The following is a 27,536-nucleotide window of genomic DNA, read 5'->3' on the forward strand; positions in this document are numbered from 1 at the left end:
CTCGGTTTTTCTTCCGCTTGACCCCCAACCGCAGCGAAAATGTAGAGCTTCCACTTACTTACAGACGTTTGCTCAAATTAAAGCGTAAAACATCCTCATGCGCCTCATTTAAAAACAAATCACATTCTGTTTGCATTGCTACAGGACAAAGAATAAGGAGCTTGCTTTGAAAAAAAAAAGAGGCAAAAACAAGCAATTGTCATTTCAGATCATGTCCTTCTGCAGAATGCATTTCAAATCTGGGGCTGAAGCTGTCCTGGGGGCACAGTTTTGTGTGAGGTATTGACATATTAAAGGCTCCATCAGACAATGACTGGTGTTTTTCTTTTTTAAACCACAAATAAATTACCCTCCTCAAAACACTATTACTCCTCTGAAAATGAAAACTCACTCATTGTGAATGTCTCATATCAGGTAAAAAACTGCAGAGAATTAATTAACCTTTGTCATTTTAATTGCTTTAGTGACAGCTGTCCTTTGGTGCCGGAGCTATCCTAATGCACATACTGTGGGCTTGTCAATTACTTTCACAGTGAATAGATTAAAACGCCACAGAGGATAGAGTCATTTCATTAGTCAGAATTAATGCCCCCCAGACATAACCAGGTACGAACACTTCACCCCTAAATATGCAGGAAAATGAACAATACTATTAAGCCCATATGAATCGAATGAATTGTGGCAACATGAAATTAAGTTTACGCTCTATTTAATTCTGTCCCACTGCTTATAATACATTTGCTGTATTGTTTCTTTTTTTTTCCTTTGAAAAGGAATAAAAATTTAGAATACTTTTAATAGACCACCTCACACACCTAAAATGTAGGACACCTATGTGCCGCAGTTAATTGCTCTAATGGATGTTAGCATCATAGCCCTGTCAGTTCTTACCTCAGTGGATAATGGCTGACAGCAGCAGCAGCAGCCGCGACTGTCTAATTCTCCCATTTTGCTCTTTGCGCATCTATGATCTAATGCCGCTGAGCTCATCATGAATCTGAAAGAAATTAGGCTGCTTTCAAATGTCTGTCTGCTGGGTGTCTGCTTTCAACACCAAATGTCTCCCAAGTCTCCAACCTTTTATCCCATTAGATAAGACAAGAGTCATTTTCACACTTAACCAGAACGCTAAGCCCTCCTTTCATGTATTGTCATGATTTTCACACTCGCATGCACAAAGAGTGATGGGAAAGTTCTCATTATGTTACAGTGGATGCAAAAAGATACATAAAATCAGTTACAGAATTACAACACCTGATGAATCTTTATATTGGATTCAGTCACTGTGGGGTTTAGTTTACCTGTGTTTGAAAATCAACTAGCATCAAAGACAACTAGCTGTTTTGCCCAGTATTAGGGTTTTTTTTTTTTATTATTAATATTAAAATTATAGGACGGTGAATGCCAGTATGAGTTTAATGCATATGAAATATATTGAAAATAACCAGCTTGAATGGTAACATTAAAAAGCTGGATCAAAACACTCCACTGGGGTCCCAAAGATTTCTATACGTGTGCCAGAAACCATATATAACATTTCTTCTGTTAGTAATTTTTTCCCTTTTAAAGTGAAAATCACAGAGAGGGGATGGATTAGACTGAGAAGCGCGCTGCATACTCATATGAAAGTGACTCAAGCACGAGCTTGTCACAAAGAATATCGTTTTATTGTCTGTTTGAGTCTAAACGAGGCCATAATTTACAAAATGAACATCATACTGCACTAAAAAGACTTCAAAATAGCTTTCGAGTAAGTTGACTCATTAAGAAAGTGTTTATTGAGATCAGCTGAGCAGCAGTTTTCCTTTAGTGCTTATTGACTTCAACACCAAGTCAAGCGACCCTCTGAACTGAGAGAGCAGGAATCGGATCAATTAATCATTTCATCTGCGTGCAGGACAGAAAGTAGCAATTATTTTGGGGGGTTACATTTAATTAACCAAATATTCATTTAGTTTCAGCTGAAAAATCAGGGCATAAAATACCATGTTGTAGCTGATAACAGCGTCTACAAGGTGCTCGTTTTGACACATTTATAACACTGAAGACAAGATTTGGTAATCAGAAATCTTGATTCTCTTTCTGTAAGTGTTCAGATGCGACTAAAATCAAGATTTTATTTATTTAAATATGTGCAATCAAATATGCAGAAAAGGGCTTCGTGCTTTATAAACAGATCCACAATTCATAAAATAATTATTTAAACGTAGATTAATTAAACAAAAACAAAAAAACTAAAAAAAAAAAAGACTTATTCTCCCCATTTAACCTTTAAAGGTGACTGAAATTTGATTAGCTGGTTTTACTTAAAATGTCTAATTAAGAGTGACAAGTTGGACTTTTTTATCTTAAGCATGCTGTAAGGAGAATAAGTTACATGAACTCAGTATTGTATAACAACGCAAAGGATAAAATGTAATTAACACAACCGAAGGCATGCACTTTATGCCCATATATTTCATGCAATTTTATGATCTGTGTACTTTAGAAACAGAGCTCTCAGTTCGAGTCTCCTTCCTGTTACTTGTGCACCTTCCAATAACAGAAACGCTGATTTTATTAATATGTTAACATTAACACAAACCCGGTGATTGTTCATTTTTTGACCTAGCTAAACCTTTACATTACAAACTACAGACACGATAATCAAAGTCTAATCCAAGTCTAAGCACAAAATAAGTGAAATAATTATCACAACACTGTCTGAAGGCTCTGAGGTTAAATATTAAAAGTCCCATGAATATTTACACTTCCCATTTCAGCTTGTCAACAATAGCTTATTAAATGAAACAAGTGCACACCACTATACTTCTCAGATTACCAACAAAGGCAACAGTGTTGGTTTTGCCATTTCATTATTTTACTGTCGGGTCATTTTAAAAAAAAAACAAACAAACAAACAAAAAAAAAAAAACATACAGTAGGTTAGTAGGATTTGATCTGTCAGACTCTAAACACTTCTCAAATTACAATAATTTTGTGACACTTTCAAGGTAAAATTGAGCTTTGTGTCCAAAATTAATAATTTAATTAGCATTATTTTTTAAAACTTGTAACTTGTCAATCCTATCACCAATCCTAAATCTTGCCCTCTTCTCTCGTCTGTCTGTCAATTAGGCCTCACAAAGTGAGTTTCATTTTGTGTTCAAATAAGACTCCCAAGTTATTTTAACTCACCAGATGTCATTTTTCTAATGACCTCTGCAAAATCTAACTTCTTTTTGCAACCAGAGAAGATGCCCTCTGCTGGCCATTAGAAAAAAGAAATGCAGGTTCAAAGCTTTTCTGTGTTGGCTTCAATTTTCAGAGCCAAAAGCTAAGTCTATCTTTTATATACAGTCTATGGCTAACACCCAAATTTAGATTTAACTCAGTATAAATAGGTAAAACTAGCATGAATTAATACGTTTACCTAAATTTTACGCGTTTCATTTTTTTCCCCTTTCTCCATTTATTTTATTAGGGCCCAGTCACACAGGTCTGGAGACCAGCTGGCACCTCCTGGTAACACATAGACCACTAAGGAAAAATGTGTATGCAAAAACTGTTTGGCGAGTAAATGCTGAATATTGCTGACAGCTGAAAAAGGTCACAAAGGTATATACAGAACTGAAAACCAATTACTTTGTTCACCAGCAGATCGGGATGGTTACTCGTATTTTTTATGAAAGACTGACTTGTCTGCAGACATTCGCCAGCTTCTCGAGCAGTAGTGATTATGTGCAAGCGTGACGCAAACTGGGAATGGAAAAACCATCACCTTAATAATAAAAGTTGCTTCTTTTGAAATGTTCTGGTTGCAGTGTTAAGAGTTATCAACCAACCACTGTTAAGTCTTCCTGAAGGGAATGGTCTCCTCTTTCTGATTTCGCTCGCATTTTTCACAGTTTTACTGCTGCTCAAGTTGGCAGGCAACTTCACATCTTTTGTGCAAGCTACAGGGAACGAGCCAGTAGCAGATTACCTCCGCAAGGATGGTGCAGTAGCCATCTTTGGCAGCAACCACTCAGGGAAAAAATATTTTCTCCAGTGGTTGACAGGGGGTCACCAACTAGTCTGTAGGCAAGTGTGACTGATGGGGCAAAACTTTGTAGGAATACATCAAAAACTGATTTACAAAATTTTTAAAAAGCATTGCATTAGTGCTCCTCTGACTACAGAGTCTTATAGTGAAGTTATTAGAGCTCCAGACATTACTGCTCATCAGGTTTCTTATCATGTTAACATTTTTCAGATGGTGGAGGTGAGGTTTATCGAACCTGACACAGTCAAGTACCGATCTCAAAGATGTGTTTGCTTTTCAAAATGACACAAGATATAAGAGGATTACAGAGCTCATGAATATGCCCCGTTTCTATCCTCTGATTTATCACTTTTTTCTCTTTATCAGAAATGCTCATCTCCATCCATAACAGCCTGCCACACCACACAAAGGCCGATGCTCTCGTGCCTGAATAGTTTAGATTCAATTTCAGTTAAGAAGAGAAGAAAAGTTAAAAGTGTATTTGATCTTGTCAACGTTTTCGCGTGTGTCTGTGTGACGACTGTGCCCCCAACAATTCACAAACAGCTACCCCTCAGAGGAAACGAGCAACTGGTTGAAAATCTATTTTTATGATACACAACGTTTACTGAAACAACAGCAAGAAGGCGTGATGATTGGTGAATATCACCCTGTCAAAAACATCACTGAAGAACAGAGATAGGTAACGCTATTTATAATAGGCAAGACACAATGAAAAGAACAAACCGATCATTTTCTCCATCATTTACATCTCCAGAAGGGAAGAGAAAACCATAAAGGTATTACACAGCATCTGGTTATGTATCAAACCGTCAAGGCTTTGCAGACAGCATTAATTTTAAGTTCTCATACAGAAAGCTGTCTGCATGATGAGTGACCATTTTCCCATGTCATAGACTAAATATATAGAAGAATTTTCCTTCACCGTCCTGCCTTTAAAACAGGCTGGCAGGTACAACAACCGGGGCCAGCTTGCTCTGGAGCTCGGGCTTCGTTTGCCATTGATTTATATCTTAAACAACCTCTCCCGGTGCTTCCACTGCTAAAGGTGAGATGCACAGCCAGTGTTTGTGACAGAGATGGACTAGGAGCTGTGGCAAGAGAGAGAGGGATGATGCTGTTTTAAAAAATGCATCACCATTAAATCAAAGAGTAACCTTGAACGAGTTCAGGCCGGTGCCAGCTCGGTGACACGATCTGCCCTCAGCACGCCGTGCCACGGAGCATGCCAAACAGCGGGGAGAGGAGAGAGAGAGAGAGAGAGAGGGCTGCAGCGCTCTGATACAGGTTAGGCCTGTAGTGCTGGGTAGCAGTCCGGCTGGTTGCTGACCAAGGGCATTTACACAGGCATTTTGTCCAAGTTGGAGCAACCTGTTATGGGAAAACGAATGAGTCTGAAGCATGTCCTTGCAAACTGCCTTCAAAAGGTTGACTGAAAATAAATAACATCAATTAATCGATTAAACGCCCACCCCGCTATATGAAGTAAGAACGCCCACATTCCTCAGCAGCCGATGTCCAAAAATTGACCTTTTCACTCTTGAAATATGAATTATTCCTTAGGCTTCTTACAGCCACTGAATCTTTTCTGCTAAATTTAATAATCCCCAACACAGTCAAACACACACGCATCTCACTCAGCAGCTGCACAGCATCTCCTCCTCTCCTCTAGCACACAGGCAGGTTATGATGCATGGAGGAGCCGGAAGGAAGAAAGAAGATGAGGTCCAAAATTGCTTCGCTGTCTTATGCCACTTCATGAAACACTTGCACCTTTTAATCCATCAATTTGTGTTCCCGGACACAAATTTTCATCTAACTGGTTTCACGTGCTGATTTGTGTCCACGAACAGAAACCGAATATTTTTTAAAAGCAAGAAAAAAAGTCCTGGGTGGGTTAGCAATGGAAGAACATATTTAGCATGGTTTGAATCCAACAAATGGAAGGTTTTTACACTTCAACTGTGTTTTATTAGAAACTACTCAATGTGGTTTAAGCATTTAAAAACACTTTTTTTTAAAAAGGTTTAGGGACTAAAACCAACTTAGTTAGGTTTAGATAATGATCTTAGTTAGGGTTAAAATCATAGCCTGTATAAGACTGATGAAGTATCTCATCTTTAAAAGTAAAGCCAACACTATAGTACCATAAATATACATTCTGTGTAATGGCCAGCAGAGGGCCATTACACAGACCCTTGTGATTTTGATTATCTAGATATTTGTGAGAAAGCAGCCCCTCATTCCCCTGATCTTGAACCTCACTAAACACTTTTCTGATAAGTTTCTGAACTCAGTCGCTAATTTCGAATCACACTGAATAAAATATGAAGTTCATTCTGTAAATTATGGTCATTCTAAGCATCAAAAAGGAGGATTATCTGGAATTTTCCAGTACTTGAAATTGACAAGCTTTTAGCCAATGAGCGTTCACAGTCAGTGGCTTGTGGTAACACCACTTAACTGTACTTCACAAACCAGTCACCGCTGTCTCAGTGACTCTGTCCATATTTTCAATTGTCTATGGTTAAAATAAAACAGTGGCCACTTTTTTCAAGGCTTGTTTTCTCGGTTGCCAGGGTGGCAAGTCTCTGCTGAAGACTGTTGATAACATACAGCTGACTGACACGAAACAACAAGACAATTCCTGTCCATGAATGTAAACAGAGATTTCTTTCCATTATTTCAAGTTGTGATGTGAGATTACACTAGATATTAATTATTATGTTGCCTTTGGTTTTCTAAAAATATCAAAAACACAGTAAAGATGGGCGAGACTTTTAAAATCCTTCCCCAAAAAAAGGACGTGTGATAGATTTTATATTCGTACATAGACTGAAATCTTGCTGAAACACGCCTGAGCTAATAAAGTGCAGGAGCTGATAAATTAAAGCATATCAGTGTCATTTTCAGCGAGATGAAAAGATGTTTCATGCACATTTGTGCAGGTTACTTCTCAAAAGAAAACCCACAAAAGCAGGATGATATCAGACAAACCTGTCAGCTTGTTATAGTCTGATTCTCACCTCTGAAACCAGGCAAACACAGGAGAGAACAGAACAGTAAACTATGTCTATATGTGTGTTGACTTAGCAGTGATAATGCTAATGAGAAAAGCTGAGATTAATTATTTGAAAGTGGCACAGAATGTTCGAGAGCCTCGCTGCATTGTACTCCAGCATGCTTTGAACTGTTATGTGATGCATTTTCTTCTACATAAATAATAAAACTGGTGCAGAAAGATTTAACAGATTCCAGTAATGAAATAAATGATGCTCAAAGTTTCCTGGGTGAGGATTTGTCTTTTCGGTTTTTTTGCTTTCCTCTAATCCTTAAACAAAAACTACACCTGCAGTGCAGACTTAGAAACCAGCTTGCTACATGATGTTCAACTAACTATCATCACCACGTGCTGTGGGCTGGATCAGTGAAGCCCAGGCTAAAGACGTTTGCACCTTTAATCGAAGAGATATCTTAATATAAGAAGTTCAACTTCAACAGGACATCTATACATGATAAAGAAATGCTGCTGTAATAAATGAAAGAAAGATCTGTTAGCTGCAGCTTATTGACTGTCCTGTAATTATAAAACACAAAGTTAATTCACAGAATTTTCTATAGCAGAACCAAAAGAGAAAAACCTCAAAACAAAACAGGAACTTTCCTGTCATTTCACTTCTTTTTTTTTTATCTATTACCTAATTACTGTAGTGTTGCATGAATGGCCACATGGGAGATATTTATCATTAAAGATAAAGCGGTAAAACTTATGAAAATACAGAAAAAGGTCCAAAATTACGCCTTCCTTCACATCTGTTGGGGACAAATTGGCTTCTTTGCCAGCCGATTGTGGCCCCCGGGCATTGTTTCACACGCCTGCTGTTGACAAAAGACTGCACGGGCACACTGACGTCACACCCTGGTTTTGGATTCTGAATTTGGAAGCCTCTGTGTTAGCATTTCATCTAACATTGGTTTTCCGGAGCCAGACTTAAGACTACCATGTGTAAATGGGTTTAGTGCCGAGTTATCAGGTGATTAACAGCTCCATCCATAGACTGTATAGGGGCAAAGCACACATATTAGCTAATTAAAGCTAACACACTAAAAAACAGTAACGTTTTACTCACCAAAACTAAAGCAAAGACCTCTTGAACCATGAGTGCTGCAGGCCGTATTATTTGTCAGGTAATTCAACGAAGAATGCTCCAAAGGCAGCGCACAGGTTTAATTCCACAAGTGTAATTAATGGAGGTAAGACCTAACAGACACCTATGGGGTTTGCTCTTGGCGCACCTGTCACTCAACACAGCCACGCCTCTAACTTTAAACCTTAACAAAATGAAGGGTATAGAAGGTGGTGTTCAGATCCCTGTTGTCTGGGAAAACAGTGTTGTCCACCTCAGTGTATCAAGTAATATGCACTAAAAGCTCATTTAAAAGCACAAAACAATATATATATATATATATATATATATATATATGATGTTACAGCAGAAAGCACTAGCTTGCACTTACATGCGTCCCTCGTGCAGTTAAAATAATCCACAAGAGACCACTTTGCAGGTCACAGGTTTAACTCACAGGACTCTCTGGCTCGTTGCCACCGTACACAGTACGACTCCACAGCTAGTTAGAGCTGTGGAGCCTGTATTAAAGTAAGGGTACAAAGAAACAAATAGAAAAATACTAATTTAACCATAAAATATTAAACTAAAATTAAACATCTCATTATGCTTAGTTTATCCATTAGGATTCAAAACCAAAAGATATTACCAACAATAATAATTTCAGTAGAATATGAAAACATATCAAAAACGTATTTACAGATATAATCAGACTGCATTTTGTTAACTTCTTGACCTCGTAGTTGAATCGTGTCCTCCAACGCAGCCACCATTATGTTGGTCATTGATTTTCATGGAAGCACAAGCTCTGTCCGCAATTAAACTCATTAAACTGAGTTCAACCAATTTTCTGGTGGTTTGGTCCTGCCTTGTTAAATAAAAATTTTTTAAAAACGCTGGAACAGCTCTGTTTGTCTCCCTCATATTTTTACCTATGTGGTGAGAAAAGAAAATGGAAAAAGGTTCAGAGCAAAGAAACACTTTCATAAAGAGAAAATACCAAATGTGAATGTGAGATTACTTTTATTGTTCTCGTTTGCTGCAAGACAAAGTCCCCAAGCTAATAAACAGGTTTAAGCACAGCAGACTAACAAAGCATTAGAGTGTAGCCTAGAGGAGGAAAACCCCACTGGTCCTTCAGCTACAACAGCTGAACTTTACATATTACTCGCTCATGCAGATTACCGAATCAAGGAACTACACTTATTTACGCTTTTTAATAAGGCACCAAAGCCTCAGAGGAAATTCTTTATTGAGACGACTGCTAGAAAAGCCGTGGAACTGCTGAGTCCCAGAACGGCACCTATATTTTCAGTAAATAATGTCTTCTGGGCTGGTATGGTATGCATAAAACAGTTAGCGGCGCATGTGGACCAACTTAAGTTGTGTGCAAGCATATCTTGGAAATAAAACACCTTGCAAAAAAGATCCCTTTACTCGGCGTGTTTCAGAGAAGGAACTATCTGTGGTATATAACTTATTTTTAAATCTAACTTCCTCCACTTCTCCCACATTCATTGAGACATGTCATCCATCTATCTGGGCCTCCGGCTGCAGTAGTTCCTCGGCCATGAGTGGCTGCTGCAGCGGGGCTGTATTTCAGCATGTTGAAGTGCATGGAGAATTCCCATGAAGGGTAAGGGATTATGGATTTTGGCCTCTAAGCTGCCTGGATGCCCAGTGAGGATGTCTCTGAGCGTAGTAATCTTCAAACACCACGCAGAGTGATGAGTGGGCACTGAGGAGTTCTACTCAGGATCTAAATGTGTTCCAGCAAGTTACTGGTGAGAGAGAGAGAGAGATAGAAGAAGAGAGAGAGAGAGAGAGAGAGAGGAGGAGGAGAGAGAAAACACCATTTGGTGCAGAAATGGAAAGGATCGACTCAGTGGCTCCTTCAGGCAAGAGACACTTTTGATCCTGTGACCGGTTTTGAGCTATAGTCTGTGTCGAAAACTCGTGCAGAGCAAGGGATCATATTGGAGTGGTGCAAATGTAAATGTCATGGTTCCCCATCACCACACATAAGCGCAGATGGAAAAAGCCAATTGGGCAATTTTTGGGGTCAGGTCGGGCACTCTCAGGGGGTGGCAAACCTTCATAATGAGGCCAGTCACAAGTCTGGTTTAGTCTGTGTCCCAGAAAAAAATAAGGGGATCAGTATGTTGGCTATTCTGGCGTTAGTTGATGCAGAGCTGATGATAGCGGAGTATGAAAGACACTGCTTGTTAATACAAAGGAAAATCTCTCAAATGAAGCACAGTGCAGAGTTAAGAGTAAGGAAATGTCAGAGAAAATCAATAGTCTCTGATCAATATCGGAGAGGAATTCCTCTGATTGAATTAGACCCCCAACAGCATCACTTAATTGTTTTCCTGTCTTATTTAAGTGAAGTCAAATTGCTTTAAAACCATCTTGGACCTGAAGATAAGATTGTGAGCGCAGAAAGACAATCAGATGGGTTGAAGGACATGGGGCTTTATGGAGATTACATCCTCCCCTTAAGAGACCCCCTATCCATCTGCTCATATCAAAAGACTTTGGGATGATGTCTCAGGTATGGCTTGGGAAGGATGCCAAGGCACAGTAATGAAATTCCTTTACAAAATCAGATGGTATTCTAACATTAACGAAAGGCGCTGAATAGCCCAACAAACACAACATGGATGTATCCAGGATGAAATCAGGCTCCATTGTGCACAAAGTGACCTCGGGGCGTCGAAGGATCAAAGGGCTCAATATTCCCTGGGTGATAATCAAATTAAGCTGTACATAAAGCACACCTTCCAAATATAGATCCATAACGTACTGTTTAAATGTACCTCACGGTGCCTGATCGGTGAAATCGACTGAGCCGTATGCTGCTCACACACTGCTTGTGACTGTGCAGCACAAATACTGTCCAAGGCGACAAACAGGTACATCAATTTGGAGCATGACAAGAAATTCCCTTTAGGTGACAACAAAACGTACATGCTATTAGATCAGCTGCAGTATACTGTGATGAAATAAATTGAAGCCAACAGATGAAAGCTTGGGGCCCCAAAACAGGAGAGAGAAGACTATTAAAGGTGCAGCTCCACTGCTTTGTGTTGCACTGCCATCCTTTGGGCACACAGAGAACTAAACATCAGCAGTTATTTTGAGAGCAGACTGGTGGAGGTCTGCACAAGACTGTAGACAGAAGAAAAGAGGACACGTGTGCATGTAAAGCAAATAAAGATAACGCATATTAAACACATTAGTTTATATGCAGGTAAGGCTGATCGATTCCCATTTGTTCCTTTTTTAAATCCTCCTTGCATTCAGCAGGTCATAAGGTTTAGCGTTTAGGTTATAGGGATAAGGTTTTAGGCTTTAGGTTAGGTTCATGTCTGTTCAGGTTTTAAATGATTTTCACCTGTCCGCGTGGCCCAAATGAGGAAAAACTGCAAGGTCAAATGAATAAGACTTCACTTGAAATGTAATATCCTCTAACCTCTATTTGCCTGTTTAGTATGTGGCTAAGAAAGTGCTGAAAGTGCTCTCTGTGTAGAAGTATTTACTTGCATAAGCTTTTCAAGTGAAGTATTGATGTGTTTGCGTTTTACTTAAAGGCAAAGTTTGCCAAATTTACATATTTCCCCCCTGTCCCCTAGTGCTTTTTATTCATCTAAATTGTTTTGGTATAAGTGGTGCTCCATTTTTACAGATATCAGCTCCAGAGATGCCTGCCTTTGCTTCAATATTATGGAACCAGATGGTGCTCGCCTTCTGATGTTCAAACCACCAAAATAAATAAATAAAAAGTTACAAATTAAAAACTCAGCCGCAATAAGTTTACATCCTTTTAAAACCTTGCTCTCTGTTTAATACTTACTGATAGTACAGCGCAGAGGACAGGGAAGCAAGGAAATGACATGCAGGAGATGGTCTGAGGCAGACTCAGGGCACTGCAATAGCTTTCAGGATATGGGATACCAACTCATCCTGGTGAGCTATAGAGCAATGGTGGCTTTGACTTCACCCACCTGCTAATCAAAGTGCAACCAATCATGAAGAAAGATGGTTTACCTGACCACAATCTGGAGCCACAGAAAATGTTCTGATTGGTGTAGGAAGATGTCATTGTTATTGTGTGTTTGAGTGTCAGATTTAGCTTTTTCCATTTAATTCATGCACACAATAAAGTGTGCATGAATTAGTCAGAATACATCACTACCATATGTCTGAACAGCTCTAAGATCAGGATTTGATATAGCTGTCTGGGTGCTTTGGGTGTAGGTAGCCAATATCTTCACTGTTAGGAAGACAGTGGGTGACCACCATTGACCCTGTTCATTACCCTCACCAGAGGTGTCATAGAGCACTCCTGTAATATCTCTGTTTATTTTCCAGTTTTGCTCTGTTCATTATTTGCACATCTTAATCTGTTTGGTTTTTTTAGTCCTGCGTTATGGGGTGAGGTGTTTGAGTGCAAAAGTGTCCGAGTACTAAGTGAATCCACCAGAACTCTATGCAAGCATATGGAGAAACATGCAAACCCCACCTGCCTTTGAACTGTCCTGCTGTGAGGCAGCAGATCTAACCACAATTTCTATGTAGATATTTGTGGGATTTGTAAACTAGGAAGAATTTTATTCATGTGAAGTAATAATAATGGGCTGGATTTATACAGCGCTTTTCAAGGCACCCAAAGCGCTTTACAATACCACTATTCATTCACACACTGGTGGAGGCAAACTACGGTTGTAGCCACAGCTGCCCTGGGGCAGACTGACAGAAGCGAGGCTGCCATATCGCACCAGAATCAGAATCAGAATCAGAATGGGGTTTATTGCCAAATGTTGAGCAGGTTTACAACATTAGGAAATTGCTGCGGTGCTTCAGTGCAAACATGGTGTCATAAATAACACTTAAATAGACATGGAAAAAATAAAAGTAGGGATAAGAATTAAAAGTGCTACGTGGAAAGATATGTGCATGAGATATACATGAGATATATACATGAGAGTAAGAATTAAGAGTGCTACGTTGAAAGATATATACATGAGTGCAGGTGGTGATCAGTGCCAAACATGGAATGATACAGTGAACACAGCGTAGGGTCATGTGTTAGTGGCGGGGACAGTCATATGGTTATTGTTCATGTGTCCAACAGCAGAGGGGAAGAAACTGTTCTTATGGCGAGAGGTTCTGGTGCGAATGGACCGGAGCCTCCTGCCTGAGGGGAGCAGGTCAAACAGACCATCGGCCCCTCTGGCCAACACCAGTAGGCGGTAGGGTAAAGTGTCTTGCCCAAGGACACAACGACCAGGACAGAGAGCCTAGGGATCAAACCGGCGACCTTCCGGTTACAGATGCACTTCCCAACCCCCTGATCCACAGTCGCCCCATATTGTGTAGTACAACCTGACTACACAATAAAATGTGCAACAGTGTGTTCCCATATGTTCAAATACAGTGTTTCCAGTCTTCCTGTGTCCAGATTGTTATTTGCCCTTATTTTTGCAACATTTAAGTAATTTTCTACTTTAATTTTTCTAAGAATAGAGTTATTCCTTTGTGCTAATAATTACTAAGCCTGCAAAAATTTGCCATTTTGTCCACTGCTCTAAATGTAGAACACATTAGAGGGGGTAATATGAAACGTCCACTGTGTGTGTGTGTGTGTCCTCCGTTAGCTGCTCTCCGTCATTATTTTCTAGTCAACAGACATCTGCCCACTTTGCACACTAACGTGGGGCAGTGGCTGAATGCAGCGCGGGAGAGGGGAGGAGGAGGAGGAGGGGGCGAAGTCTGGATGACGTCAGCGGTGTTTCGTGCACGCGGACAATGAGCTGTGGCGAAGAAGCAGCTGTGTGTACATACAGTAGCTGTATACAGTACATCAGGGCCTGTCAGCCAGGCAGAGCTGCTGTGTGTGTGGCGATGGGGAGGAAATAAAGCGGCTCTTCTACATGTCACCGACGCGGAAAGGTATGTGTGGAACAAACTGTTTCATGTTGCTATGCTCTCGGTTTTATTGTGATATGTATCGGTTATATTTAAAGGATAAGGCAGGGGGGGAGCTGCTGGGTTTCCGCACAGTGCGCTTTCTTTCTGCCAGTGCGGATTTGCTGAATAAACCGCTCAGTTTACATCAGGACGTAAATGAGCATACGTTTACCTGTTTAGAGGTATAGATTATTTGCAGGGTCTTTCTATAAACACCGTTACTACCGGGGAAGGCAAACGACAGCAACGTATCATCCGTTTGTTTTAAACGAGTCGTGACGCGCGCGCGCTCTTTGCAGGATATGGTGATTATTTATTAATTTCTTCACGGTGATGATGCACAGCAGGCGAGGCGCTCACTGGAAACAGGTGGTGCTCCTCTGCCATGTTTAGAACGGGCACAGATACCTAAATCCCACTCCCGGCGATGATTAAACAAAGCTGGTAGAAATATAAATAAGCCAAGTCCTCGGGCACGTCTTATTATCCAGCATAGAAGTCATGATGATCCACCAACAAGGTCGAGTCTCTCCAGGGTCCAGGGTCTGAATCCATTTGTTATGATTCCGTCAACTTTTACTGAAGCTTCAGAGAAATGCAGTTTATAATTGTATCTTTCATATGTCATTTGTACAACGTCGGTTAATTTCAAAATAAATAACTTCAGTATAACAACTTCATCTATCCCCCCTTTTTTCCCCCAAGTTAGGGTGTAGGGTTGCTGGTTGGAGCCTTTCACAGCAGATGTAAAGTGTAAATGTGGTGTGCACTCTGAACAGAGCACAGGTCTATGATAAATATTGTTTATTAAGTAGTCAACGACCTGCAGTCATTTTCCAAAGAAGCTGAAAATAAGAGTTAGGACTGGGGAAATTATCAGAGGTAAAACCTTAATAGCTGAATATGAGCTAAATTAATTAATTTTTGAAACACTGTATAAAAGTGAAAAAGAACTTACTGCATGTAAAAGTTAAAGATTATGCTTTAAGGTGAAAAGAGGTAGTTTTTGGAGGGTTTTCTTTTTTGGCTGTCATTTTGTACAAATTCAGAGGTTCTCTCACACTATTTTAAAAAAAATAGCCAAGTTAAATTTCGGTGAAATAAATGTCAGCACAGAACTGGCATGTTGTTTGGTTGGTTGTCTTTCAATGATAGATTTTTATTGTCACTTTGCATTCTTGTACAACAAACGTTAAAGAATAAAAAGAATAAAGAGGACATATGAGCTACTAAATTCCCTTCTGCTAAGTTGTTTGAGATGGATAATGCAATTATGAATAAATAAATAATAAGTGAATAAATTATAAATTCAGAATTCCACTGTATTTTCTTTTATTGCCCACCTCACTGGCTCTACGCTCCAGTATCTGAAAAACCCTGAAGTGATCCACGGTCACTTTCTCATAATAGTTTGGTACATTTTTGTAAATGTCAGGTCCTCCTAAAAAAAGTGCCCAACAATAACATTTAACAACCTTCCTAGGACAAAATAACATTTTCACTCCACAGTCATCATGGTAACAAATGAAAAAAAAATAGTGTTATCACTCATATTAACCATCAACTTTTTATTACACTCACTCAGAATAGGATTGAAAGGCGATGGAGAAAGTCTATTCCTCACTCTAACACCAATGCATTATTTCGAATATGATTTTATTTTTTAATCAAACTGTATTTATATATATATCTTTCAAAATATTAGTTATTGTCAATACTGGTATAAGGCAACACCCTTACCTTATACTATCATTGCAGACATGTAAAAGTTTGGCTTTATCATCAAAGCTGTGAAGAAAATGCTGATTTTGTTAAGCGCAGATGTATTCTCTAATGCATTAGAAATACAAGGTGTTATCATATAAGACAGAATATAAGGTGACTAAGGCATTATATGGAGTCAATGGTAAAAAAAAAAAAAAAAAAAAAAAAAGTTCGAACCAACGGCCACATCAATACTGATTCAAGTACTTTATTTACCCCTCAGGTAATCTAAGAAAATGGAGGGAGGAAACTTGTAAGTATATCTTTGTGGACATAATTTCACATAAATCAATAAGTTCTCCAAAGATTTTATAAAGTTCTTTCCAAGAGAGGGAGCAGTCACAGCACTGCGCCATTCTTTGTGTCATTGCAGTGGTTACTCCCGAGACTATCTTGATCGCTTCATCCAAAGCCAAGACTCATCTGTGGTAAACAAGTTCCAGCAGAAATACTGGAAAACCAAGCAGACTCTCATCAAGGTCACCGGGAAGAAGGAGGACGAGCATGTGGTCGCCTCAGACGCAGATCTGGATGCCAAGCTGGAGGTGAGCAGGAGTATTAAACGGTTTGGCCTTATAGTTTAAGAGCATGCTCAGTGACAGCCATGTTTGGCTCCTGTACTCCTCTGTCACACCACAGAAACATCAAGAAAGCTGAAGGTACCCTCCCTCAGGCAGGCTGCACAGACTAAAATGGCTTTTTGATTTACACTATGCCAGAAATTGCTCGAGGCTTAAAAGTTTTATTAGGTTGCTCGACCCCCCTCCCCCTCGTCTGGCATCCATTACTGGAGCGAGGAGAACTTAATTCATGAAATCAATACTTGATAAACATCCAGCATTAATCTAGGCCATGCCCCTGATAAACATCTCAATTTTAGACTGTATATAAAAGATGGGCGGAGCTTCCAGGTCTATAAAGTGAAGTCAGTGGAGAAGCGCATTAAACTTGCAGATTTTTTTTTCTAATGGTCAGGTGACTCCTGTGGGTGCAAACAGACTAATGACCCTAAAAAAAACCACGTATTTAATCATTTAGTTAGATTAGTTTATGTTCCGATTTTATATTACCATGCCTAACTAAACATCAGCTGTTCTTTGGGTAAATTTATTTTTATAACCTATTCATTTGGATACCAGTAACAGTTAAAGTTAGGAGGACTGACAGATGTACGGACACAGGCAGCTGTAGCCAACAGCTGTCTGCTACACCTCCACTAATGCAACTCACTGAACCTCTTTTTTTGTCTTTTGAATTATTTTTATTACAAATATGTAAGAAATAATGTGCCGGGTTGTGAGGTGCAGAATGTCCATAACAAATTCTAGTTTCAGTTTTTGAATAGTTTATTTACACCACTGCTGAAAGGCTTGAGGTCAGAATTTCTTGTTTTTTTTTCATTTTGTTTTGTTTTGTTTTAAATGCAAACCTATCAAACACATGAATTGGAAAAAATGAATATTTAGGGCAGTAAGGGTTTGAAATAAGATTTCTAATCTGAAAAAACAATTTTGTATTTTAAATTCTGTTTTCAGGTAATTTTAAGAAATTTCACTCTATGCTTCCTCCAACTAGTTTGGTTTGATGGTACAATGGCCATCAATGCTTGGCCACTTGATTATTGACAGGTTACTAGCCGACTGCTTCTTCTCCAGTTTTGCTTGGTATGGAGTCACGATTATTGGCCTGTTGGAAGAAACTGGGGAAAATGGTGCTGCAAAATTAAGTAGTCTTTTTTGTTCAAGGTTCTTTTTATTTTGTAGAACTCTCAGAGTTTCCCACCACAAAGTGTCTCCATAAGAGTTTTCCACCATGCTTGGCATCAAGCACTCCGCCAGCTCATTTTCTCCACATCTCAAAGATGTTTTTGTCTTTTTAATCTGTCTGCTCCTTTCAACTTGCTACAGTTCAACGCCAAATAAAGATCTAAACATCTCAAATATCATGAAAGCAAACGGGATCACAATCCAGTTCCACAGTAAAGACTTAAAATACAAAAAAAACAAAAACTGCTTCTAATTTCTGCAGGATTTTTTGTGAAAAAAGTAAAGAGTACCAGAGATTTTGATTTGATGGGCATTTGCATACAATACAGTCAAGCTGTAACACCAATGAGTCTAGTATTGAGACTGGGGAGTGCTGGCCACTCCATTATAGTCAGAACGTAGCTGTCTGAGTGCTCTCTCTAAATAGTTCTTGCACAGTTTGAATTTGTGGTTTAGGTCTCCTGATGTAAAAAGAAATTGCCTCCAATTGAACAATATCCACAGGCCACAGCACTGACTTTTCTTATTCCAGGGTCCTTTCACCCAGACCTCCAAGATTACCACCACCAGAAGGTGTCATAAAGCTCCAGTATCTTTCCATTTGTCCCACACCTCACAAATACTCTTTGTGGCCCAAATACCTCCAATCTTCTTCCATCCACGATCTATGTTGTCCATGTATGTTTCATCTCAGCGTTTTCCTTTTCTCAGCCAGACTTGGATATGACTTTCTCCTATGCAACTATGCCACTATGGAGTAATTTTGTGCTGTTCTATGAAGGGAAAAGTATGTACTGTTGTAAGAGAAAAAGTTATTTGGCAATTTCATTAATAGAATAATATTAATTTCTGAGAAGAATAAAGAGTTTGAAAAGACACTTTTCCCTTTTCTATTATTATTTTCCTTGTTTTGACACAATAAATGAACTCAGAAAAGCTGACGCTTTGGAAACTCAACTAGCTAAATTAATTGCATCTTTAATCATCGGAACAGCTTTCAGCTGTGCTAACATAATTGGAAAAGAGATTTTTAAATGATCAATTAGCCTTTTAACATGATAAACTTGCATTAGGTAACACAATGAAACAGAAGTGTTGTCTGCTGAAAACAGACTTCGGCCTGTGTAGATGGTTCATTTAAAATCATTAGGGATTTATCATCGGCAATTCCATTAATCATTAATCATCAATTACAACGTTTCATTTGACTAGGTGTTTATGCTGATATTGTTTTGTTATGCAGGTCTTCCACTCGATTCAGAGAACATGCATGGAGCTTTTGAAGGTCATTGAGCAGTATCAGAGGAGGATCTGCAGTAAGTTCAAATATAATTGTTAAATCATTTTGAGTACAACGAATCTACTGATTGAGTTTAAGACTTCTAGAATGTCAACCAAAACAAACACATTCTTAAGATATTAATATCCATCCAGAGTGATTTCTCTCTCTTACTGTTCAGTCCTTTCCCAAGAAGAGAATGAGCTGGGTCGTTTCCTGCGCTCCCAGGGCTCTCAGGATAAAACCAGAGCTGGAAAGATCATGCAAGCCACAGGAAAAGCTCTCTGCTTCTCATCACAGCAGAGGTAGGGGACACGGATCAATGTACAATCTGCCACATCCTTAAAATAAATCACATGCTGGACTAGAAAATAGCTTCAAGTAAAGGTCAGCCAACTGTATCACCCCAAATCCACAAAAAGGATGGAGAGTCATATCAGGAATGTTCATCAGGAGCAATAAAATAGCTGCCCTAACAGAGCAGATAACAGGGTTACTACACAGCATAGGTACTCTCACTCTACTGAAAACAGGGATTTCATTTACGTGTCCGAATCTGTGTGTCAGTCTGACAGTAGTGGTGATAATTATTATTAATATAACTTAGTAAATTATATTGTTTAGATTTTTTAAGATCAGCGGCAGCATGAAAGTCATGTTGACGATTTTGGTTTTGCCAGTATTTCTATTTTTTTTTTTTCCCATTGCTCATCTTTTGATTCTTGAGTTCACCATTTGCATTTCCAAGATCATTTAAAGCTTTTCGTCCTGGAGCTGAGATACTTTTCAGTGCAGCTGAATAAATCAGCAGACTAATCTGCAGCGTAGACAAGACATGACAAATTTTCCACATGATGATCCAAGCCACATGCAGCACCTTAATACGGAGTTTAATACGACACCCTGCAGATTGGCTCTGAGGAACCCGCTGTGCCGTTTGTACCAGGAGGTGGAAACGTTCCGTTATCGTGCCATCTCAGACACGTGGCTGACAGTGAATCGAATGGAGCAGTCAAGGACTGAGTACCGTGGAGCGCTGCTTTGGATGAAGGACGTATCTCAGGAGCTCGACCCAGATACACATAAACAGATGGAGAAATTCAGAAAGGTTTGTTTTGTTCTTTTCAGAGCGCAGCAATGAAGAGATTAACAATCATTTTCATAGCAGAAAGAAAAGCTTACATACTAGCACAAATAATGCCTGCATTCTCTTTAGTTTTGCCCATCTCAGGGCTCAGGCATACGTGATAGTTCAAAGTGACACTTCAGGGTTTAAGCTGCACCTCCTGTGACAATTCATAATGTCTATATACCAGTAAGTCACAACTGCATATAATCCAATTAATTGTTCTTTTGTTAATTTAATGGGTACTTCTCAGACTGCAACCCCACTGTTGATATGATGAAGTGCTGCTCCCGCCTAGAGCAACATAAAAACAGTAATATCAGAGCCCTGCCAACGCAGTCTGTGGGAAATTGGCAAAAATATTATGACTTCCACAAATTCAATTTCTTCCTTCGCCGCAGGGCCTGCAGCAATCATTAATTAATCTGTCAATTTTTTTTGATTAAATGTTTAGTCTTAAAAATAAATGTCAGAAACACTGGAAAATGTCCATCATCAGCTTACAGTGCTTCGTCTGGTTCATATTTATATTCTGTTTTAGTGGGACAACAGTTTAAAACCCTAAAACATGTAGACCATGTTGAAATAACTACAAATGCCATTTTACTAATCAATTCAGCATTAACAACACAACAGACCAAAAAGCAAGAAAACATGTTATAAAACCTGACACCAGAGGGCAGAACATACCCATAGATGGTGGTCCGCCTGCAAGAACCCAGCACTTTTTACAGTTATGTGAACAAGAACTCGACTGTTTGCATTTTCCTTGTGTGTCATATAATACTAGGTGGGGAGCATTTCACATATATTCTCTCTCAGGTTCAGGCTCAGGTGCGCACAACCAAAACGAGCTTTGACAAACTGAAGAATGACGTCTGCCAGAAAGTGGACCTGCTGGGAGCGAGCCGCTGCAACCTCCTCTCTCACGTCTTAACCACATATCAGGTTCGCCTCACAAGTCCCAGCTGTCTGCGTACACTCCACCGAGCTTAAATATGGTGTTTTCAATGGCTCTGCCACATGTGGCTTAGTCAGCAGGTCTAAACTATCACCCGCTGGGGTGAATTACTACTTTTACCTTGAGCAGCTGAGCGTGTAACTTGTTTCTTGTGTGCGTGTCTTAGACAACACTTTTGCACTTCTGGGAGAAAACATCCCACACCATGGCAGCCATCCATGAGAGCTTCAAGGGCTGTCAGCATTATGAGTTCTCTACAATTAAGGTCTGAGAGAGTCTCAGTAATAACAGTACTAAATGCTGACACTGGAGACATGTAATGACAATAAGCGATGATTTTGTTCCAATTATTGTTCCAGACTTTACAAGACCCTGTGGACAAACTGGCTAAAAAGAAGGGGAAAAATAAAGTCAAGGCAGAAACAGAAGAAGCAAAGAAAGAAGAAACCACAGACGACCAGTGAGCTTCAAGAAATATCTATTGTTATGCAAGAAAACCAAACGCGTACGAAAAACAGTGAAAATGTCGAGTACATGTATGGGCAATGTTCAGTCTGAACAGAGACAAAGAATTTCTGCAAGCCAGCTGTAGGTCAGCCTGACTCATCCCCGAGGCATCAACTAAGGCTGTTTTCTTAAAGCCACTGGTATGTCTCGTTTACGCAGACTGTTTCCTTAGGCGGCGGTGTGTGATGCAACAGGTTATGGCATTAGTGTGAAATGGGTGTAACTCCAAGCCCATCAGGATTATGGTTGTGAATGGGTGTACTTTAACCTAAACCACAATTATTCCCTAACCTAACCAAGCAGTTTTTAGGTCCTACACCCAACCAGCAAAAAACAAAACAAACTACCACACCATGACTTCCTAGCTGACAGCGCCATGGATTCAACATCCTAACACATACTTTTAGGTCTCTAAAAACAGAGTCAATGTCTCCTGATTGGTGCCAATGACAAAAGGACAGGTAGCACCTGAGAAAAACTGATCTATTGAAGGCCCACTGGGATGAGGACACACTGTGTATGTCACCTATGAACAAAATGCTATAAGCTTAATTTCTGTTTCTTTACAGACTCATCTCTCTTGTAAATGAAAACACCAGTGACAAGGCGAGAGAAGGTAAAAGATGTAAAACTTGAAGATTTAATTGTGTTTTTAAATTGCATTTTAGGTTGAAAATAATAACTGACTTCATTGTTAAATAATCTGATTATATGGAAAATAACAAAACTAAGAACAAATGGGACCCATTATCAATCCTGGCACCAATTTTTCTACAGTTCAGGGTTACAGCAAGGATGGAGCACTTGTTAGAAGCAGAGGGTGACCTGAAGGCCCAGCATAAAGATGTAGTGCAAGATGAGCAAGGATTATTTTGAACTGTGAATCATGCAAAGCCACATCAGTAGAGTCAGTGAATTCAAATGTGGAGGTGGAAATAAGTGTAAATGGTCCCCTCAGTGATTTGAGTCCATAGTGAATGGCAAAGCAAACTAAGGAAAGGAAAGCTGTCTTGAATCTAGATAATTATAATTAAAATTAATGTGAAAATTTAAACACTGTGTGGGGGGGAAAAAAAAAAAAAAAGATAAAATCATCCAAACATTTTTAAATTAACACTTTTTGTTGCTTCCCAGAGTCGGAGGGAGAGGAGACAGACAGCATGGCCTTACTGAATGAGATCCTGGGAGGTTTGTCTGTGGATGAGGGAGATTTTTCTCAGGAGTGGACAGAAGTGTTTGGAGAGACTGAGGAAGGAACAAGTGCTGCATCCACCAGACCAACAGAGGCCCAGGACAAGGAAAACTTCTTTCTACCATCACAGCTTTTGGACCAGAGTTTGAATAATCTGCAGTCTTCCATCTCAGGTCAGCCTGTGTGTGTGTGTGTGTGTGTGTGTGTGTGTGTGTGTGTGTGTGTGTGTGTGTGTGTGTGTGTGTGTGTGTTGCAACTGTGCTACTATACAAGAGTGAACCAGAAAATTGGCAAGTTGGTCCAAGGAAGCTCTTTAGTAATCAAAAGAATAGACCATTTGGATTTTGCTCCATTAGACCGATTCTCTCACCATGACCACCATGCAGAACCTGGAAAAATTAGCCACCATTAACCACCAATTAGCCATAATTTATTTTAATTACACATTAAGGAGAGATACATATTCCTAAAAACTAATAAACACAGTTTTTCTTTGAATCAGTGGATTAGCAAAATCACCAAAAGGCAGAGTTAAAATGAGCTGCTTTTTCCTCCCCAATGGTTTCCACACAGGCAAAAGAGTGGCTTTAAAAGGATTTATCAAATCCACATCTGTCAAAGTAATAGCAGGAGGCTGTTAAAATACAGCAATTAGATTTCCTTACCCGTAGGTAATTGCCAACTACTTTCCATCTCCTCTTGGCTTGGATTCTCATCTGGTATTGTTAACTTGGTTTTGTGAATTTCCAGCTTTAAAGGTTGCAAGCTGCACACTTCTATAAAACTGCTTATAGTTTGACTGCATTTCCGAGGCACATATAAGAATCCGGCAATTCAGTGTTAATCATTAAAGTGCAATAGGTCAGACAAAATGAGTGAGTGATTTACTGTAGCATGACTGAGATTTAACTCATGAGTCACAGCACATTACTGTGGGAATATTCCCACAATCCCAAAACAATCATTGAGAAAGAAAAGTCCTGTAAATATATGCAAGATGGGCGAGGTCAAGGAGAAACAAATGATATCAGGAGAGACTAACTTGTGAGTGACTTTTGGAAATATACTGAGGCCTCAGTCTCTTCCTATGAAAAGCCGTTAAACATGCATTTTCTACTTTTAACTGGTACGACAGATTGAACCCCAAATTAAGGGAACACGAAACTGTAAACACCAACAATAATTAGACCCAGCGTTGGTAGAAATATAAAATCGTTATAAAGCAAATGAGCGGTAGTCAATCTGTGCAAACAGAAGTGCTGCAGGGGCTGACTTGAAATGCAAAACTGCTTCTTACAGTTTACAGGGAAACAGAGCGTGCCTCTTCTCTTTTTCTCCTCTCAAATGTTGGCATGAGGCTTATCTCACACACACTTAATATGGCATACATATCAAATTAGACCTTCAGTAAATTTTGTGCATCTGCAGAGTGACTTCCAAAGCACAAGCCCATTGAAAGCTGTCTGTCTCCACTGCAAAACTAAATTTACATCAGAGCTCTTTTGCAGTCATATTCAGAGTGCATGATCAGGCTGTGAAACTGGTAGAAATGTGGAAAAAAATCCTTTATTTTGCTTCTAAACATGGTTACTTGTTCTTATTATTAAATACTGCATGCTGTAACTAGCACTCATTCTCAGGCTTGTAAAACAAGTTGCTGTAAAGATGCAACTGCTGTGCAGTAAAGATTATGGCATGACCTTGACAACCTTGTACTAAACAGAAAGCATTTTGAGGGGATTTTGGTTAAAGGTCACTGTTTAAATTAAAAATTGCACAGGATCAGCAGCCAAACTGTATTTAAAGAAAACACAAAGTTTGATGAATTTTGCCTATAATAAAGGTTTTAAGTTGTACTTTTACCAACATCCTTGTTATTGCTGGACTCTGCCATAGGATAATATTCAGTACGTCTCTCGTCTTCTAGAATAGAATAGCCCTTTATTGTCATTGTATACAATGACAATAAAGGGCTATTATATTCTAGAGCATGTTGGATTGAAGCAATAGTGGTGAAAGAGGTCAGCCCTTCAAGAGGCAGACAAGCCAACAGAAAGCAGAGCAGACTGATCCAAAAGAAGTCACAGAACTCCGGATGGAGTCCAAACTGGCAAATCAAAACTAAAACGGCTCATCTTCAAAGGAAGGAGGAAAAAAATCCACATATTCCCAAGAGCCAAGCAATTTCAGATCCAGGCAGTAGGACTTAAAAGGCAAGGTCAGGGTGCAACTGTAAAATCTACGAAGTACTTCAGCTTATTCAAAAGTTCTGCTGAAGGTGAAACAACAATACACAATTAAAAACAAATTCTCCATTTGGTTAAGTAAGAAATGTACAGCACACTTCACTGTTCTCTCCAGAGCCATGAAGTGCTGCTACATGTTGCATTTTCAAGACACGGAAAAGAATGGAAACCAAATAAATATGTCTGAAACAAGACAATTTCTGTTTTGTATTCACAAAATGTTTGCAATGCAGTAAATGTTTTGATTTTCTGTGGGACGAGTCATCAGCTGTGTGCGATGGAGTGTAATGACTCGTGTTGGATCGTGCTTTTGCACAGTAACAGTTTCCTAGTGAGTAACCCGAATCTATGCTTCCTCTTCAGATTGGGCCCCACATTCTGCCACTCAAGCAACTGAGCACTCATCTGAAGTCAATCAGAGCACTCCAAAGCCAGCAGAGAGAGGTAGGCCTGGGCGATATAAGTCAAGACATTAGAAAGACATTAGAAAATAAGAATGAAATGGATAAACTAGAAAGCCAACGCCAAACCGTCACGCTGACTTTTCTTAGTGATATTTACCTCGTCAAATCTTTTTACAGAGGCAGAAGGGACATCCAAAGATCTCTCAGCGTGGTTCAACCTGTTTGCCGACTTGGACCCCCTCTCCAATCCCGACGCGATCGGCAAAACCAACACAGAGCACGAACTTCACAATGCATAGTTGTTCTTCTGCATCACATTTTACCCTTGTAAGGGGTACAATAAAATAAGTTTAAAAACAGAAAACACAAAAAAAAAAAAAAAAAAAAAAAGCAGCCTGATCTGACTTGCAGAGGCCTCATGCAAGAATAATTCATATTTTCTTTCTAAAGTGGAACATGACAGGGTGTCTCAGGTAGACAGGCAGATTGTCTAGTTTCCTTAACCTCCTAGGACCTGGCGTCCACATATGTGGACATCACATTTTGGGTTATTTAGACCTAAATACTCAATTTTGCTCTACAAGCGCCTGATACCCACTTATGAGGACATTATACTGCTACTGTTTTATCAAAGTTTTAAACAAATATCCTCATATGCGGCTCTTATTTTTTCTTAAAAACAAAAATAATCTGGTAATTCTTTGTTTTTACATTCATTGGGCCCCAATACGCCCAAATATCAAAGAAAAATTAAAAATGCATGTCGTGGAAGAGCTCGGGTCTTAGGAGGTTAATATGAATTAGTAACCATTTAAAAAAAATATTTAACAAAAATTAACTTCACTAATTCACTGTGGCATCACTTGCAAATTTACCATGTTTCCTGGTTGCATGTATCGGCATATTATGACTACGTAGTTCTTAAATTCAGTTTACTGAGAAAGCTCACTCCAAAAGCTGACTCAAGGCGTCCACGGTCACTTACTGTTGAATAGCCTGTGATGACAGGCCGCTGACAAATATAGTAGTAATATTTTGCCTAACAACCTTTTGGGGTTTTTCCATGGAAAATAAAAGGCATCCGCACAATGAGCATGACAGACAGCCCATTTTGGAGCCACGCAAGAGGTGTTTTCAACTTAATCTTAGAAGGAAATACGACTAGAGACTGATTTAGAAGAACACCACAAATGTTCTTGCATAATGCCCAGTGTCATAACTGAACAACTAAAATAGGATATGTATGATTATAACTTCAGGAAGATGAGGTTTCTTTTAAAATTGAAAATCTAAAATATTTTTAGAGAAAAAGTTGATACGAGGCCAAACTACAAGGCCATAACATAAAAATGTTTTTAATAACTACAACAATATTGTGGTTTTATTTTGTTAAATAATTGCCAGTTAAAATAATGAGCTCAGAATGTGTGTAGATCTATGTTATCCCTGCAAAAAGCCTACATAAGTGTATAGAAAGGTTGAGATATCCCTAATATGGCTCTCAGGCACACAGCACTGGCTGTGAGCGCTGAATCACCAACTGTTAAACCCTTCTCTTTGCAAATGGCCACCAATCAGGAAAAATCTGGCTTAAAGCTAGAGTTGAATGGCTTGTGTCCAGACAGTAGCTGACCTGAAGGACTGCACCAAGGACCATTATACATAAGTAATACTCTGAGTGCTAAGCTAGTCCAAAGTTAAAAATATGGAGGTGGCGATGAGCACAAGTCCCTTTAAATCAGGCTGTAACCACAAATGAGCAGATTTATTTCATGTTGGCAGTATTATGCTTCTGTCAGAGCCCCATGAACTATTACCAGCTTTGTCATGAAAGAAAAATGTAAACATTAAATTATTTTAGCAGGGATACCTCAGTAAGAGTTTGGAACAAAACGCCTTTAACAGTAGCTGCCTTGGAAATCTCTCTCATAGCATTCATGCTTCATTTCCAGTTCTCATTACTGAAGATGTCAAACTACTGCGTGAGATGCACAAGAGGAAAGAAGGCAAATATGACAAAGATAACAGTTTGTTTACAGAGCAGTGAAACATGTTGACTGGAGGAATTTTAATGCAGTTAAACAGAATTATTTAAACAAACTGAAGCATAATTGCCTGGCATTGATCTATTCAGCAGTGCAAGAATTTAAACTAAACTCCTTTCTCA

General features: G+C 39.3%; 1 protein-coding gene and 1 long non-coding RNA gene across 9 annotated transcripts in view; one reads left to right on the forward strand and one right to left on the reverse strand.

Annotated features, from left to right (window-relative positions):
- Positions 1-12,098, reverse strand: part of LOC113031815 (uncharacterized) — a 55,925-nt gene extending 43,827 nt beyond the window's left edge. For 2 of the 6 annotated variants that reach the window (XR_003273799.1, XR_003273794.1), the window contains exon 1: positions 8,155-8,340. This is a non-coding gene — a long non-coding RNA (uncharacterized LOC113031815). Of the gene's footprint in view, positions 1-8,154; positions 8,341-8,542; positions 8,673-8,851; positions 8,946-12,007 lie in introns of those variants that run through there. The other 4 variants (XR_003273795.1, XR_003273798.1, XR_003273797.1 and 1 more) reach the window with 4 other exon arrangements.
- Positions 12,099-13,903: 1,805 nt separating this feature from the next.
- On the forward strand, positions 13,904-25,911 carry ica1 (islet cell autoantigen 1). Of its 3 annotated transcripts, XM_026185583.1 has the most exons (13): positions 13,905-14,106; positions 16,112-16,141; positions 16,262-16,433; positions 18,898-18,970; positions 19,115-19,238; positions 19,843-20,041; positions 20,882-21,007; positions 21,187-21,285; positions 21,380-21,480; positions 22,097-22,143; positions 22,662-22,892; positions 25,329-25,409; positions 25,547-25,911. In XM_026185583.1, exons 2-13 carry the CDS (start codon positions 16,125-16,127, stop codon positions 25,666-25,668), a joined length of 1,392 nt encoding a protein of 463 aa, XP_026041368.1. In that variant the 5' UTR covers positions 13,905-14,106; positions 16,112-16,124; the 3' UTR covers positions 25,669-25,911. The 3 variants fall into 3 exon arrangements, 2 of the variants coding, with proteins under 2 accessions (XP_026041369.1, XP_026041368.1); XR_003273905.1 differs by lacking the exons at positions 22,662-22,892; positions 25,329-25,409; positions 25,547-25,911 and having other exon boundaries at positions 21,380-21,667; XM_026185584.1 differs by lacking the exons at positions 20,882-21,007; positions 21,187-21,285; positions 21,380-21,480; positions 25,329-25,409; positions 25,547-25,911 and having other exon boundaries at positions 13,904-14,106; positions 22,662-22,723.
- The last annotated feature ends 1,625 nt before the right edge of the window (positions 25,912-27,536 follow it).

This window comes from Astatotilapia calliptera, chromosome 11 (assembly GCF_900246225.1).
Source record: "Astatotilapia calliptera chromosome 11, fAstCal1.2, whole genome shotgun sequence".
NCBI classification, from domain to species: Eukaryota; Metazoa; Chordata; class Actinopteri; order Cichliformes; family Cichlidae; genus Astatotilapia; species Astatotilapia calliptera.

Coding starts and splice junctions, on each gene's coding strand:
- ica1 (XM_026185583.1), top strand. Junction 19,239..19,842: donor TGCTTCTCATCACAGCAGAG/GTAGGGGACACG, acceptor GACACCCTGCAG/ATTGGCTCTGAGGAACCCGC. Junction 21,481..22,096: donor GAAGAAACCACAGACGACCA/GTGAGCTTCAAG, acceptor GTTTCTTTACAG/ACTCATCTCTCTTGTAAATG.